Here is a 16,866-nt window from a genome sequence, read left to right on the forward strand (position 1 = left end):
CTTTCAAGTTTCAGAGGAATATGAAACCTCTACAACTTATTTTTTTGCAATCTCAATTTGCAGTTGCCTATTTTTTTATGCTTCCTTCCCTCCCTCTACCTCAGATCTTCCCATTTGGGCTTCCCCTCCGCCCCCTTCTCCCCCACCTCCCCAGGTGCTACACTACAACTAATGTTGTTCCGTCTCTTCCCTTTCTGAAAAACACCAGATCCGAAAAGGCTGGCAAGAAAGGCCACCCAGCACAACGCTCTACCTCAGGTGTGGATGTGACACAGTCTGCAGACATCCCAGGTCTGTCAGTGCAAGTGAGGTCCTTGGAAAACACGCTCCCACCACATAAGGGTAACGGTGGGGCCGTAAAGATCTCTCCAAGCGGATTCATGGAGGAATGAGGCAAACTGACAGTCTCCGTAGAGGCTGGAGATAGAAAATACCGTGCTGGCCTTGGCCGTGGTCTGTGACCGAACACCAAGTGCTGCTCTCTGCATAGGGCTGATGAAATCCTAGCAGCTCACAAGTGCTGGCAGGGAAGGAGAAAAATATGTGAAGTGGGAGGACGCGCTGACCGTCCTTCACGTCCGCCTCAACCTCCAGCAGTCCCTCCCATCTGTCAGTCCCAGGTTTCCGCGGCCTCTCCGAGCATGCACAGCCGCAGGCGCATGTGCAGCGGCTGAGGGAAGTTGCGCACGCCAGCGGGACCTGGCTCCTCCCGGCTGTGTGAGGGGTCGGGCTGAGGACGGAGCCGTAGGGCTGCCCAGGCGTGATGGAGCTGGTCGGGAAGCGGTCAGGGCCGGCGACTCGGCTAGACACCATCCTCCGGCACCTCTCTCCACGACTGGGAGCAGCCCCTGCGCCGGTATCCTTTCCGTTAAGAGATCGGGGCGGGGGGAGCGGAATGTTGGCTCCATTGAGGTCGGGATTCTTCTTCCTGCACCCCAGCGAACTTTGCCCATCGCTCCCCGCACCCTGGGTACTTGCGTGTGCCCGGGTGCTGAGGAGGGTATCCGCGGTGTTTTCCCCCACAAGGACTTCGTGTCCGGAAGGGACACATGGGGAAGGTCCCTGCCTTCTGCCCTAGTTATAGGGGAGTGACGTGCAGGGGGGTCGTGCCCCATGCAGCCCATTAGCTGCAGGGCGGCGTTTCCCCTGACTGATGTCTTGCGGTCAGCAGCCGCCCCACCCTGAAAACCTCTTGCTGCCTAGTGCTTTCTCCCTGAGCTTCAGTCCTGTAACCTGTTGAGTGGTGGCCTGTGCATCTGATGTGCTGCCCGGCTCCTGCCCGCCCCACATGGCACATCTGCCCCAGCACTGAGCAGGGAGGTTACTTGCAGAAAATTGTCTTACAGATTTCTAAGTTCGGGGGTGCTAAACTCTGCAAGGCTTAGCAGTTGCACAGCACGTATTGGATTTTGTTGAGAGGCATAAACCTGACAGCAGCAGGGAAAGTTTTAAAAGTGGGCTGTGAGTAGGAAATGAGGTGGGAATGTTGGAGGCTGCCAGATCAGACAAAGGAAACCAGGACTGAGGTTTTCCCATTAGCCTATCCCAAAAGTGAAATGAAGATTGCTTGCTGATAGGATTTGTAAAGCTGCTGCTGTAAATCTTCCCTAAATATATATATTTATATGTATATATTTTAAGGTGTTGCTAATTCTGAGTGCTGGCAGGTTACCTCTGAATTACAATCAATTGGTGAAGATGATGTGATGGATATAGGAGTCTTCGGACACATAAAAATAAGAAGATAGATAGATAGTAGCTGACTCAGACTGCCATAAGACAAAGGTGCAAGCAGTAACACAAAACTGGGAATATGTGCTGGGAAAAGCACCCTGGTTGAAAAGAGAGTATGTAAGGACAGGTGCTGCACACCAGCAACAATGATCCTGATTGACTTTGGTCAAAAGTGTGACTAAGCTGGACTAAAGCAAAAAAAGGTGCATGGATAATGCAAATGGCAGAATTGAACAGGAGCAGCTGTGTTTGATGCACGTAGTGTCAGTGCACTGCTGCTGTTTTAATCTCTGGCATTTGTGGTATGTGTAGGACAGTCAGTTTTTCTCCCAGGAAGTGCCTCTGCTTTTACAAAAGGAGAAATGCCTTGATAGCAATACTTGTCACTGGCAGAGGCACAAAATGTGACCTCTGAAGCCTGTGGGGTCTCTGCACCGCCCTGTTGGGGTACAGATGTGTATACCCCCCTCTCTTTGCTTAGTAAGCTCTGCACCAGGGGTTAGCTGCCTTCTATAAGCTCACCCAGGCATCCAGCCTTCCTAGCCTGGAAAAGAGATCATTCTGATCTTCTCTGTGTAAAATTGAACTTACCATAGTATCATTCAGGGTTGGAAGGGACCACAAGGATCATCTAGTTCCAACCCCCCTGCTTAGAATGGTTTGGGTTGGAAGAGACCTTAAAGGTCGTCTAGTTCCAGCCCCCTTCCATGGACAGGGGGCACCTTTCACTAGACCAGGTTGCTCAAGGCCCTGTCCCACCTGGCCTTGAACAGTTCCAGGGAGGGGTCACCCACAACTACTCTGGGTAACCTGTTCCAGTGTCTCACCACCCTCACTTTACAGAATTTCTTCCTAATATATAGTCTAAATCTACCCACTTCCATCTTAAACCATTCTGCCTCATCCTATCACTACAAGCCTTTGTAAAAAGTCCATCCCCCATTTTCCTGTAAGCCCCCTTCGGGTACTGGAAGGCTGCTCTAAAGTCTCCCCAGAGCCTTCTCTTCTCCAGGCTGAACAGCCCCAACACTCTCATCCTGTCCTGCTCCAGCAGTTCTTTGTCTTTCTTTGCTCAGTGCACCAGAACTGGATGCAGTGCTCAAAGTGGGGTCTCACAAGAGCAGAGTAAGGGGGAAAGAATCACCTCCCTCATCCTGCTGGTCACACTGCTTTTGATGCAGCCCAGCACACAATTGCCTTCTGAGCTGCAATCACACATTGCTGGCTCATATCATCAACTGATACCCCCAAGTGCTCCTCCAGACTTCCCTGAAGCCATTTCCTGCCAGTCTGTATTTATGCTTGCATAATAGAGAGTTTATTACCTTCTTGTTCATACCCAGTTTCCTCTTGTAGTTGCTTTAAAGGATCAGCATATGAGAGATTTGGCCTTTCCAAAAGTGTTTACATCTCAGTGGTCACATGCATTATATTGCCTGCTTCGTTATCTAACGTGCCTGTGAATTTGTTTTTTCTACAAGGGTGTGTATGAGAGGAAGGGAAATGTTTAATGCTCCATGTCCTCACCAAAATGAGTTGCTGGAGGTGGCAGCTCCTTCCCAGCCTGTGTTCTTCTTGTGTTCAGTCATCCAGCAGTGCAAGGTGGCAGAAGCAAACCCACTAAGAGGTGTTGCAAAGCCAGGGAGGAAGGTGTTCAAATTTGCTCCAGCACTTGTCTGCTGCCCCGCTGTTCTGAGAGGTGGAGGTGTGCTGGGGAGGGCATGACAGCTGGGCCTTCAACCAGTGCCTGTGTCTCCACGAGCTGTTTGGACATTTAGGAGCCTGAATGGCCAAGAGCCCCATTTTCACTGGAATTTTGTACTGATTTTTCTGTATGTGTGGACAAAGCTGTACTGAGCTGGTGTTTTGTGCTTCTCTGCCAGTCGTGCTGCTCTGAAGGTGGGAAAGATTGATTATTTTTTTTGTAGGAGCAAAATGAACAAGACCATGAACTGAATGTCCAGCACAGCACTTTTCTTTAAGATGAACCCTGCTGTAGGATTCCAGACACATGTATAGGTTGTTCTGCTCAGTTCTGCATGAGTGTGTATTCCTTAATTTCCACCCCAGACAAGTGTTTGTACTTCAGCCCAAGTTAGTGCTGGTGCTCATCCACGGCAGTTTCGGTAAGCTGTTTGTTCTTTCTTTGCAGAGATAGAAAAGAAATAACCTGCAGGATTCTGTCCTTTCTTCCACCCTAGCACATATATTGATCATACAGTCATAGAACAGCTTAATTTGGAAGGGACCTTAGTGGTCATCTACTCCAAGCTGCCTGCCATGGGCAGGGATGCCTCTCAACTAGACTCAAGTGCTCAAGGCCTCATCCAGCCTGGCCTTGAACACCCCCAGGGAAGAAGCCTCCCCAGCCTCCCTGGGCAGCCTATTCCAGAGTCTCACCACCCTCATACTGAAGGATTTCTTCCTTAGATCTAGTCTAAACCTAATTTCCCTCAGCTTAAAACCATTCCTCCTTTTCCTGTCACTAGACAACCTTATGAAAAGTCCCCCTCCAGCCTTCCTGTAGAATCCCTTCATGTGTGGAAGACAGATCTAAAGTCCCCACAGAGTTTTCTCTTGGCTGAACAAATCCAGCTCTCTCAGCCTATCTCATAGCAGAGGTGTTCCAGCCCTTGGATCATCTTTGTGGCCCTCCTCTGGACTTATGTCACCACCTGTTTCCTTGTTATGATGAGGACACCAGAACTAGCTGCAGTATTCAAGGTGGGGTCTCAGAATAGAAGAGTAAAGGGGAAGAACCACCTCTTTTGATCACTAAATACTGTGTTGTTTTCCAATTTGGTAGGCAATTCCCCTTTGTTGAGCTGCAGTTTGATAGAAAAGCTTAACTATGCACCTTGAACACATCTGAGGGATAACCCTACTGCAGAGCTGTTCTGTCTGCTTCAGTGTCTCTGTTGAGACTAAAGCTGCTGAGGACCAGTCTCAGCTTTCCTGCTCACTTCTCCACTTTGGGAGGGCATGAGGGAGATGCTTTGAGTTCTGTCACATAAGTAATGGGTGGCTGTGGGCAGAAATGGTTCATGGCTATGGACACTGTGCTGGCTCAACTGAGACATGGGAGATGCTGTGTACCTTCAGAGCTGAGGTGGACATGCAGGTGGTGAGGGTTTCTCACTGAATCTCCCCAGCAGCTGCTGACACCCTCCTCTTCCTGCTAGGTCTCACTGATGCTGCTCCAATTGTTCTGCCCTGCCTTACTAACGTGTTTCTTCTCTGTGTCTCAGCTACACCCTGGACAATGATGTCCTCACCATGGAACAAAGGCAGTTCTATGAAGACAATGGGTATCTGCTCATCAAGAAGCTTGTTTCTGATGAAGACATTGAACGCTTCAGGTATGAGGCACTTACCTAAAGTGCTGGAGGGCCCTGTGAGTAGCAGCATTCTGAGGAAGCTCTGGGTAGCTGGGCTCTCTCAACACAGATTTCTCTCTGCTTTGCAGGAAGGAGTTTGTGAGGATCTGTAGAAGAGAGGTGAAGCCACCAGGAGCTATGATTATGAAAAATGAGTCCCTGAGATCCCAGTATGGTCAGTCTGAAAAAGTTGTTAATAAAGTGCAGGACTTCCAGGAAGACAAAGAGCTGTTCAGATACTGTACTCTGCCAGAGGTAAGATGAACAGCAAAAAGGAGGAGGGTGGTGGAAGAGTCTGTATAGAGTGTATCCATGTTTTAATGGCAGTGCAAAGAAGCATTCTTTGGTTCCACTGAAGCTGTGTCCTTTATCCCTTAGAGCCCCTGTATTGCACTCCCGTAAGTACATATGCAAGGAAGGAATACAAACCATCTTTTAAGAGTGTTCTGCGTGAACATGGGATGGATGATGGTCAGGGCAGAATATTTAAAGCACTGCTCCTCTGCTCTCGTGATGTGGAGCCAGTCAGGAATGCAACTATCACAAACCATGCCAGGATGACTGGACACGAGCAGCGTTTTTTGAATGTCATTTATCCAGGCAAAGCATCTGCTGTCTGGGCAGGTCCAGCTGTGTAGCCAGTATTCTTGCTGTGACAGAGAGCCGTAGCCTTGTGAAATTAGGACCCTCCCAATCTTTTCAACCCCACCCAGCAGCCTGCTGCACCATCTCCCTTCTTGGATTCCTGCCACCATGCCTGTTTGTGTGCCATGCCAGATCTTGCCTCCTGTCCTGCATCCTTCCATCACAATGTCTTCCTCCTCTATCCTAGTCCTGAGCTAAACATCCAGGTCCCAGTCCTTCCTCAGCAATCTTTCCTCTTGTCTTTCATGTTCCTAGTATTTTTACCATGCTTTCTTCCCTGTAGGTCCTCAAATATGTTGAGTGCTTCACAGGGCCAAACATCATGGCAATGCACACCATGCTGATAAATAAACTTCCAGATTCTGGTAAGGAAAACTTGGATAAGAGATAACTAGAGAAACTGTTGGCCAGAAACAAAATCATAGAATGGCTTGGGTTGGAATGGACCTTAAAGACCATATAGTTCCAAACCCCCTGCCATGGGCAATGACATCTTCCACTAGACCAGGTTGCTCAAGGCCCCATCCAACCTGGCCTTGAAACCTCCAGGGAGGGGGCATCCACAACCTTACTGGGCAACCTGTGCTAGTATCTCACCACCCTCACTGTAAAGAACAACTGTGAAAATTTATGAGGCCACTTTGGTAATAGCTTGTTGTTGTTTGTCACCTTGGCTTAGTGAGATAACATTTCTTGTCTTTCGACATTCAGTGGAGGCTTGTTTGCTAAAGATAGTGGCTGACTTGGCTGCTGTGGTGGGTTTGGAAGGATAAGGCTGAGAAGCCTCCTCCCTTCCCCCTTGTAAAGTAAAAGGGAAAAAAAAAATTGAAGGGAAAGGAAAAAAAACTCGTAAGCTGAATTAGCAAAGCAGTGGAGCTATATTTACAAAGCGATGTAGGGTTTGCAGGGGATTATTTACAAATTTACAATATCTACAATATATACAAAGATATACAACAGAGTAACACAGAAATGAGAGTAATCCCTCTCGGCAGAGAGGGGTCCCCCACCTCCGCTCTCCCCTCTCTCCCCCCCTTTCCCCAGAATGGGATAGAAAGAGAAAGAGAGGAAAAAAAAAGGTTAGAAGCAGTTTGTGTTAATTGGAAGGGAGTTAGTATACAGGCCTGTTATCTGGTTTTCAAGGCCGAGGCCTTGGCTGAAAGCCCAGCACAGAAAGCTGCTGCACGGAGAAGAGGCGGAAGCAAGACTGAAGATAAGGTGCTGGAGAAACTCAGTATAGTCCCAGCTCATAAAGTGCTTCCTCCCACTCGTCCAATGAAATTAGTTTAGACTATTCCTTCCGTTTACCAACTTCCGTCCACCATATTCCCTTTCTTAAGGGGGCAACATCAACCGGCCACAGCTGCAGCACCCATGTGTTCCAAGCAGGCAAGTCAGCTCCCTCTTCAGCCAGCTACTTGCTTAGAGGCTTGAGGTTTAAAAGAGGAGGTGCTTTTTAAGCTCAGCTTTTCACATGTGTTGAAAATGTCTCCTTCCTCAGGCCTTGGTAAAAGGCAGTAAACACAGAGCTCATCCTTCACTTGGAGTTCATATGCTCCTGATCTCACTGACAGTTGTGTGCCCAGTACTTTGATATGAAGATAGTTGAATAGGTGCCAAAAGAAGGACCTGGAAGCCTGGCTTTGGCTTCTGCTGCTGGAAGGGCAGATGGGCAAGGAGAGAGGAAGAGAACCAGATTAACCATATTACCGTTACTCAAAATACCTTTGACTCTGCAGAAGCTGTTTTGGTCTTGCAAAGTGGGGACCTGAACTGTGTTTCTTATCCTCAGGTGTGTAGCTCCTGAGCAGATAGGTAGTTCATGGAGCTATTAAAACACTGAGTTTGTTCTGGTTGTCTCCATTTGTCATCTTAATTACTCCACAGAAGGCTGTGCCATTCTGGTTTGGAAATTCAACAGGAGATCTTTTTTAAAGTAAACCCAAACCAATAATGGACAAGAAATGGGAAGCTGCTCCATATTTGCAGGCTCCACTTTAATGGAGATACAATATTTTGGAGGAGTACTTTCGGAGAGATGCAGATCTCAGGAGGGTTTTTGAGGTTCCCCAAAATCTAAATAATATGGCAAATGAGGCAAGGGGAAACATCCTAACTCTGTTGATTTGAGGAGCAAACTGACAAAAAACCTCTCGGATATCATAAAAAGTGTCTGGTTTGGTGTGGAGGATGTTTACATTTCCATGGTGGAAAAAGAAGTAACAAACAAAACGTCAGAAATACATGTTTTTGTTTAGACTTCATGGAAAAAAGCCTCTAAGGTGAAGGCTAAGAGTGCTGAGGAGGCTGCAGTCCATAAATTGTGATTTATTTATGTATATTTTTTAAGAAGGCTGAATAAACACCTTGGGTGTAGCACAGAGAGGGTTTATTCTGCTTGCAGCACAGCAGTAGATCAAGTAACTACAGCATGGCTGTTTGAAAGTCTGTACTGGGACAGATTTGTGCAACACTGTTCTGGTTAAAGTTCACAAAACTGGAGAGCAGCCAAAGAGAGTGGTGAAAACTTGGCAAGGGTTTGTTGATGGTGAAGGCCAGCAGTAGGAGTCTTGGGTGGGACTGCACAGCTAAGCAGCCTGCTGGAATTCACTGTCCCCATATGCCATTGCTGACCTAAGAGCCACCACTGTCTTTTTTGGTCCATCTTGGGATGGAGTATAAGCTAACCCATTTGTCTTTCAAGGCAGCAGTGGGCTGGAGCAGATACAGTCCAGAGAAGGGCAACAAAGTTGGTGAGGGGCTTGGAACACAAGCCCTATGAGGAGAGACTATGAGGGAGCTGGGGTTGCTTAGCCTGGAGAAGAGGAGACTCAGGGGTGACCTTATTGCTCTCTACAACTACCTTAAGGGGGGCTGTAGACAGGCAGAGGTTGGTCTCTTCTCGCAGGCAACCAGCATCAGAACAAGAGGACACAGTCTCAGGCTGCACCAAGGGAGGTTTAGGCTGGAGTTTAGGAAGAAGTTCTATACAGAGAGAGTGATTGCCCATTGGAATGGGCTGCCTGGGGAGGTGGTGGAGTCACCATCACTGGAAGTGTTCAGGAGGAGACTTGATAGGGTGCTTGGTTGCATGGTTTAGTTGATTAGGTGGTGTTGGATGATAGGTTGGACATGATGATCTTGAAGGTCTCTTCCAACCTGGTCTGGTCTGGTCTGGTCTGGTCTATTCTATTCTATTCTATTCTATTCTATTCTATTCTATTCTATTCTATGTCCAGTGGCAAGCAGCAGCTCCTAAGACATGGTACAACAAGTGCAGTGGTTTAAGGGGAAGGAAAACCCAGTGTCACATTTGATGAGGTTGATGGTTTTGAATGTGTTGCAGATAAGCAGACCTTTCTCCACCCCATGCATCAGGACTTGCACTATTTCCCCTTCCGGCCTGCAGACCTCATCGTGTGCTCCTGGACTGCTATGGAGAAGGCTGACGAGAGCAACGGGTGCCTCGTTGTGCAGCCAGGGACACACAAGGAAACCCTGAAGCCTCATGACTATCCAAAGTGGGAGGTAGAGCATCATGAGGGGCTTGGAATGGGCATGCATGAGGCAACCACATTTTGACTAGGGAGGGCTCACCATGAAGGGATGATCTGCAGGTCATAGCTGAGGTTTCCAGTGCTGGGTTTGCTCTTCGTGCGAACACTGAACACTGAGTTGTTGCTTTGGTTGCCCTCACTCCATGTAACCTGGGTAGATTTGCCTCTGTTCCCACCTTCGTGGCATTACATCATAAACTTAGCTAATAATTTTCCACTGCCCTTGCTAAGTCTGAGGACTCTGTCCTGTTCCAGCCTGGTGAGCATGTGTACTGTCCCAAGGAGGAGAGGTTGGGTAGTAAGCACTGAATGAGATGAAGTATCAAGCAGTGTCTTTTTCTTAAGAATAGATGTTTCCTGACCTGGCCTGGCATTAGTGATGGTTATACTGGGAGCAGAAGGTGGGACCCCAGTGGTGGCATCAGGCCTTACTTGTGGGATTCCCCAGTGCTCTTTTCTGTTCTCTCCAGCAGAGGAATGTTCTTGATTGTCTCAGTCCAGCTTCACAAAGCAGAGAAAAGTATTTTTTTTTCTGTACCTGAGGCTTGAAGTAGGAAGATTGGACATGGCACTTGAAGCCATGGTTTAGTAGTTGTGTTGCTAGTAGTGAGGTGTTGGGTGACAGGTTGGACTTGATGATCTTTGAGGTCTTTTGCAACCTTATTGATTCTATGATTCTGTGACTTGTAGGCAAGTAGGCAGGCTCTCATCTGAGCATACTGAACACTGCCCAGTCCAGAGGGGAACACATCAGTAGCTGTCCCTCACACTGAGAACTGGCATTGGCTCTACTTTCATCCAAGTGATTTCAACTCAGACTTCTTTTCTAGGGTAAAACCAACAAACTTTTCCATGGGTTGCTTGATGAGGATGAGGCAATTCCCAAGGTTCACCTCGTCATGGAGAAGGGAGACACAGTGTTCTTCCATCCCCTTCTCATTCATGGCTCTGGGATAAATAAGACATCAGGCTTCCGAAAGGTAGGAAACATCTCTTCTGACATTCTTAGTTTTTAAAACTGATTGTGCTAGGTTGAGGCAGCCCCCCTCCCCACCACAGGCAGAAATAACTCAGACAAATGGATTGCAAAAGTCATGGAAAGTTTAAATGGAAAGCAGTGAATGTTTACAGAGAGCCAGAAGCGCAGTGACAAAAGAAATCCCAAAGCAGACCCAGAAACATCCCATCCCCACCTGAGGGTACACCCAAAACCCCCCAGGGCTCCTTCTTCCCCCCCCTCCTCCCACTCCACTGCTAGGCTAGTCTCAGCTGGTCAGATCTGAGACTGCCCACCCCCCCAGCCTTAGGCCTAGCCAGGCCCAAGGCCAGGAGATATCTCCCCCAGTTACTGGGTGACGGAGGAGGAAGAAAGAGGAAGTGCCAGACCTCGCACTGGTACGAAATACCTAGTTTCCTGTGTCCGCGCACTGGGCTGCACCTCTGGACACAGGAAGCACCTCATGTAGCAGAGGGCACCCAGCCCAAACTGCTACACTGATCAAACTGTTCCTCCCCTTTGCAAGCTCCTGACTATCTGGATGAACTTTTCAGTAAGTTTTTAGCTTCCTTAAACACCTTTGCACTCATTTATTTATTTGTTTATTAACTAATTAATGTCTCTGTCTTTTGGGAGAAGAGAATGCCCCTGACTTGGGCTCCTCACTACAAAAAAGACATTGAGGTGCTGGAGTGTGTCCAGAAAAGGACAGCAAAGCTGATGCAGGGTCTGGAGAACAGATCTGGGGAGGAGCAGCTGAGGGAATTGGGATTGTTTAGCCTGGAGGAGAGGAAGCTGAGGTGGACACCTCATTGCTGCCTACAACTACCTGAAAGGAGGTTGAAATGAGGTGGGGGTCAGTCTCTTTTCTCTAGTATCAGGTGACAGGATGAGAGGACATGGCCTGAAATTGTGCCACAGGAGGTTTAGATTGGATATTATAAAAAAAAGTCTTTATGTAAAAAGTGGTCAGGCACTGGAATAGGTTGCCCAGTGAGGGGGTGGAGTCACCATCCCTGGAGCGTTTCAAGAAATGTGTGGACATGGCACTTGGGGACATGGTTTACTGATCATGGTAGTCTTAGCTTGATGGTTGGACTCAGTGATCATAGAGGTCTTTTCTAGCTAAATCAATTCTATGATTCTATGCTGTGGGGCTGCTTGAGGAAAACAGAGCAGCAGTAGAAATTAAATACTGCATCTATGTTTGAAGTCTGGCTGGCTGTACTTGCTTTTCCAGTAGCTCCCTTTCAGCTTGGTATCTCATCTCTGGATAGTAGGAGCCTCCATCATCCAATAAATAATATTCATTTATATACCAGTATGGCCATTTTGTCTATTAAAGAGCTGACTACACATCATCTGGTTTTTTTGTATCACGATAGCTGAAGCAGGTAAAAGTGGCTGCCTTTGGAGGCCTGATCCTTTCTCAGCAGTGGATTCACCCAGGCATGAGAGGGAATTGTAGCTTCCAGTGTAACCACTAATAGCAGTGCAGGGATTTCCTCTCTTGCACTGCAACACAGGCTGCTCTATTTTTGTTTTGCCTCCATCAATTACTGTCTGGCTCGTTCTTTCAGTCTCAGTAGCACTAACTGGTATGTAATTCCTTTGTCCTGCAATCCTGACAGCAGAGAGGACAAGTGCTGGGTGTCTCATTTGCTGGCTCTTGCCTGGTTAGTGGGGTAATAGTTGAGTTTAATATCCCACAGAAACACAGGAGATTCCTCTAACTGTGCCAAATCTTAACGTTTGTCTGCGTTTGGGGTGAATCAGTGAACTTTCTGGAGCTCTCTAAGCCAGATTATGGTCCAAGACCCTTTGAGAGCTGGCATGATCTCATTGCAGCTGGTGTAGCTTGTGAGCGAACAGCTTTTCCTGTGAGGCGTTTCTGTTTATTGCCTCTAGACTCTACTTAAGCGAGAACTAATCACAAAATGAGTGGTTTGAAGAGACTGTCTGGGTGCAGGAAGTAAGAACTTATACTGAACACAGAGGTCTGCTCCAGCCCTGACTTCCCCACTCTAACAGCTGGTATTCTGAAATCAAGTAGTACAGTTCTAGCTGGAGGAGCATCTGGGAGAGGAGTGAAGGAAGAGGAACACATCAGCAAGCAAGAGTATTTCTCTAGGAAGAGTATTTAAACAAGGGAACATTCTCAGGAGAGCTGGAGTGGAAAGAAGGAAGGACTTAATTGACATGATCTGTAAGGAAGGGGTGGAGTGTCCACAGTCTGGGATGCACAAGGTGGTTTTTCCCTTGTAATGGTAGCAAATGATGTCCTGCTTCCTCACACAGAGTATAAGCTGTCACTTTGCCAGCTCAGAGTGCTACTACATTGACGTCAAGAACACAACACAGGAGCACCTGGAAAAAGAACTGGTTGAAATGGCTCAAAAGAAATACGACGCCACTTCTTTGAAACTCATGGTAAGACCATGTGGAGCTGTATGTTCCTTGTGACAACCCAGCTAAGTTCCCTGTCCTAAGCTTCTCTCATGACAGATTTGTGCTTTTAGCTGTGCTCAGTTCAGCAGATCAAGCTGTGCCAAGCAGAGGTGCTCGGCAGAGCAAAGAACCTGATGTTCAGAACATGACCAGCAGGCCTCTTGAAGGCATTTTGCTCTTAAGGCTGCTTCTTGCTATGCTGGACAGTTCCTCTGAGCTCTAGAGCTTCCTCCTCCAACTTTGTTTGTCAAAATGTGTCTTGAACATGCTGTGATCTCATCCAGTGCTAGCTGAGCTTGTGCAGATTAGATAAGAACTTAATTATGTGGTTGGTGTTGTAGCATAAGTAAGTGTGAGAAAGAGCCATAGATTCTCCTGTCTTGGTGGATCAGCTCTGAGGCTATTCACATGCACTTTACACCAGGGGTTCCAGACTGCGTAGCAGTGGAGAGGGCTAATATGGCAACACAGGAACAGGGTGAAGTGCATGAAAGCTTTGACCTTTGCAGTTCAGTTTGTTGTGGGGAGTGTGTCTGAAACAGAGCTTTTTGCAGTTGTGTTTGGATTGCACAGTGTTTAAGAAGAGACTGGATGGTGTGCTTGGTGCTATGGTTTAGTTGATTAGATAGTGTTGGATGATAGGTTGGACTTGATCTCAAAGGTCTTTTCCAACCTGGTTAACCTAGTCTAGTCTAGTCTAGATGTGGTCCTCTCTTGCCCTAATTCAGAAGTATAAGAAGGCGCAGCACATTCAATGCTTATCCACAGTTTGTATGCCCACAGTTTCCCCTCCTAATGGCAGGTGGATTTTCCTTTTCAGACAGAGTGTCACATCTGACTGCAAGAGGAGACTGATATGTTTTGTTTTGTAAAATATAATCCCACATCAATTGCTTTAAAGCCTAGGTGTAGTAGGCAGCAATTTTGTTTTTAAATTGTATCTTTTACAGCTATTACAATATCCAAGGCATTCTGGAGGACAGGAGTTTTTCACTTTGGGGGGATTTTTTTTCCCCCCAGCAGTGCTTTGCAAGCCTGATCTTACATGTTGCTTGTAAAGCTGCATCTTGCTTGGCTTTTGATTCCTCGAGTTATTTAGGTACATAGTGAAATCCAAAGCATAGTGAGGCTCTCTGCTCAGTCTGAGTCGAAAAGAGGTTGTGGCCATAGAAGCATCAGATGAGCTTCTGTGTTTTCATGTAGTTGTAAGCATTTTTTAACCGGAGTTGGAGTGCCCAGATTTTATATTACATCTTCACAAGACTAATGATAACAACTCAGTAATCCCCACAAAGGGAAACTGAAGTAGGAGCTTGCTTAAGACTTAGCTCCGTGAAGCGTGCAGTGGCTGTCTTCTCGGCTTTACTGTTTGCAGCAATGCCTGCCCAGCCCCTGATGTTTGGGTAAGGGCTTGCATTGGTATGTTATTTCCTGCTTGTTTCTGCTGCACAAGGCTGCTCAGCTTAAAAAAGACCTTAGAGCTGCCTTCCAATACCTGAAAAGATCCTACAGGAAGGCTGGAGAAGGTGTCTAGCAGTAGAAAAAGGGGGAATGACTTTAAGCTGAGGGTAAGTAGTTTTAGACTGGATCTTACAAAGTTCTTCAGTACAAGAGTGGTGAGAGTCTGGAATAGGTTGCCCAGGGAGGCTGTGGATGCCTAATCCATTCTGTGCAAAGTGCAGTCAGCTGGTGATAGCACCCAAAAGCGCTATCATGTGGTAGGCACTGTGTGCACAAGTTAGCAAGGCAATGTTCTCTGTGCTGCTCGTTTTGCCTTCTGCCCTCTTATAGAACTGAACCATGGGCATCTCACCGTCTGTGTTAACACCTGCAAACAATCTGTCTCCTGGGGGTGGAGGGTGCACCTCTCCTTCGCTTGGGCTGTTTTTGTTCTTGGTGTTTGGGATTTGAAACAACACTCTGAAAGTGTTGGTATGGTTTTATGGGTCTGTAGCTAGGCTGAGAATGCTCTGCAGCTTACAGAGATGGAAACAATCTTGCTCACCTTTTTTGCTGGCCCTCAAAGCTTTTCTTTTGCCTCATTTTTGTTTTGCAGGATATTTGGAGCTTCCGAGCGCGGCTTGTGCAAGGGGAAAGGATTAACCTGTAGAACAACCTCTGATGAGCAGAATGAAAAACAACTGCCTGAGAATGAGCTTCTCTGGTTGGAGAGCACAGACCCTGTGCTTTGTTGACCTCTGTATTGGTAACTTAGCCAAATGCTGCACTGCAAAATCCTTTTATGCTAATATAAAATAATTACACTGAGGTTGAACAGCTGATGGATGTCAAAGAAAATCTAGCCTAGAAAAAGAGAGGTTTGCTGTGGTTATCTTAGACAATTGAATTAAGGTCTTGAAAGAACATCTTCACTTTCTTCATGTTTTCATTCTTGCTTTCTCAAAGTTCCTCATGACCTATCTTTGGAACAATGCTATTTTAACATAAGATTTTATGCAAGAATTTATGTAAGGGTGTGGTTTTTAACGTTTCCAACGTCTTTTTCTATGCAAAAGAAATCAAATGAATCAGAGTTTCATGCAAGCTCTCAGTAAGAACTCACATGGGAAGTTAGTACAGCTGAGAGGATGAGGATATTGGTTCCAACAGAATCAGTGGTTTAAAGAACTGGGTAAAGGTGAAGGAGCAACCACTGGCATATGAAAAAGGGACTGAGGGGCTGGAACATGGTCACTAGTAGTGTTCCTCAAACATGACATGGTGTGGCAATGTATTTTACCAAGCAGCATGGTACAAGTGAAATACTTGGCTGGCAGGGTTGGGAGCTGCTGGGCTAACGAATCAGCCTCCCATTGGCCTTGAGCCAGTTGATCCAAGGCTATGTGAAGTGAAGTGAAAAAGTCCTCCCCTGAGCCTGACAGGTCTGGGAAAGGGAGCCTTTGGGTGCTGCCAGGTCAGGGAGGTGGTGGGATGCGCCTTGGGATGCACTGGTGTGCGTATCACTCGGTCTTGCCTTTCACATTGTTTTTCCTTGCTTTCTGAAAGGTTCTTTTGCTTTCAGAATCTATTTTTTTAAAAATACAGATTAAATCAGAGCAAAGCTGCATTCAAGGGCTGTGTTGTATTATTTCTGCTGCTCAGAGACTGTGATGCTGGGTGTGTCATTGATATGACAGTACAAAACAGTGATCCTCCGCTCCTTTCTACTTCCACCTGAAGAAGATGCCGAAACAGCTCCAGAGGCTGTGCTTGATAGGCTCTTGTGGCTCCTTCTGCTCTGTTGTCCAACAGCTTGGCAGGTCATTCAGGTGAGACAGGAGAGGAGGGTGCAGTCATGACCTTATCCCACAGGACTGCCTAGACAAGTAGCTGCAAGTTGAAGCTGTTGCAGTCATTTCATGCATGACAGCATAATGCAGAGCAGGGGTTTGTGCCTCTTCCTCTTCCTGCACCATCTCTGAGTTTTCTTGTTTGTCTTCTAAAAGAGGTGAGGTTTGAGCACAGTTGCTATGTTGATTTTAAACTCTTTGGTGCTGGGGTGAAGCATCTGGGCTGTTCCAACCTCAAGGCAGACAAACCATCTCAGTAGAGTTCTGGTTTGACCACAATGCAGGAAGTCTGATGAGGGAGAGACTTTAGGACAGATGCTCAGCCCTGTTCAGTGGGCAATTTCAAGTGTCCTATATATAACCCTGGCTGTATTCCTGCTCTTGGAGAGCTATGCCATGATGCCTCTCCAGGCTCGGACCTTCTCAGCCTGGTCTTCGCTTGCTGCATGGGCCTGAGTGACTGATGTCCAAGGAGCTGGATGCTTCTCTGTTGCCTTTGCTGAGTGCTGGCACACAGCCTACCTTGTGCTCTCCTTAGGACATTCTTAGGCCTCACAAAAATCCTGTCTCGCTCGTAACTGGCATTCTTGGTGTAGCTGACTTGACTGCAGATGGAGCTGTGAGCACAGAGAACAGCTACGGGTGTCCATAAGATTCCCAGGTTCCAGACTGAATTTCTCTTGCTATGGATGGGAGAAGGAAGAACATTGGCTTTGTATTTTAAAAATGTTCACATCTCTTCTTGCGGATTTAGGCTTAAATTTCCTTCTTCAGTAGAACAAATCCATTAAAGACCTGACAGATCATCTAAACTCGGC

General features: G+C 47.0%; 1 protein-coding gene across 2 annotated transcripts; it reads left to right on the forward strand.

Moving 5' to 3' along the window:
- Nucleotides 1-689: 689 nt before the first annotated feature.
- Nucleotides 690-15,825, forward strand: PHYH (phytanoyl-CoA 2-hydroxylase). 2 transcript variants are annotated; one of them, XM_068168216.1, is made up of 9 exons: nucleotides 690-856; nucleotides 3,805-3,860; nucleotides 4,983-5,093; nucleotides 5,201-5,366; nucleotides 6,040-6,121; nucleotides 9,103-9,284; nucleotides 10,144-10,293; nucleotides 12,609-12,740; nucleotides 14,815-15,825. In XM_068168216.1, the coding sequence occupies exons 1-9, from the start codon at nucleotides 764-766 to the stop codon at nucleotides 14,866-14,868; spliced, it is 1,026 nt and encodes a 341-aa protein (XP_068024317.1). In that variant the 5' UTR covers nucleotides 690-763; the 3' UTR covers nucleotides 14,869-15,825. The 2 variants fall into 2 exon arrangements, with proteins under 2 accessions (XP_068024317.1, XP_068024324.1); XM_068168223.1 differs by having other exon boundaries at nucleotides 691-856; nucleotides 9,166-9,284.
- The last annotated feature ends 1,041 nt before the right edge of the window (nucleotides 15,826-16,866 follow it).

The sequence above is a fragment of the Melanerpes formicivorus genome, unplaced genomic scaffold (assembly GCF_026170545.1).
Source record: "Melanerpes formicivorus ecotype bairdi unplaced genomic scaffold, bMelFor1.0.p_v2 SCAF_3, whole genome shotgun sequence".
NCBI classification, from domain to species: Eukaryota; Metazoa; Chordata; class Aves; order Piciformes; family Picidae; genus Melanerpes; species Melanerpes formicivorus.

Excerpts from the sequence above, each read along its gene's own strand:
- PHYH (XM_068168216.1), top strand. The coding sequence starts at position 764 with ATGGAGCTGGTCGGGAAGCGGTCAGGGCCGGCGACTCGGCTAGACACC. Across the intron at positions 857-3,804 it reads TGGGAGCAGCCCCTGCGCCG|ACAAGTGTTTGTACTTCAGC; the intron begins GTATCCTTTCCG and ends TTTCCACCCCAG. Across the intron at positions 6,122-9,102 it reads AAATAAACTTCCAGATTCTG|ATAAGCAGACCTTTCTCCAC; the intron begins GTAAGGAAAACT and ends AATGTGTTGCAG.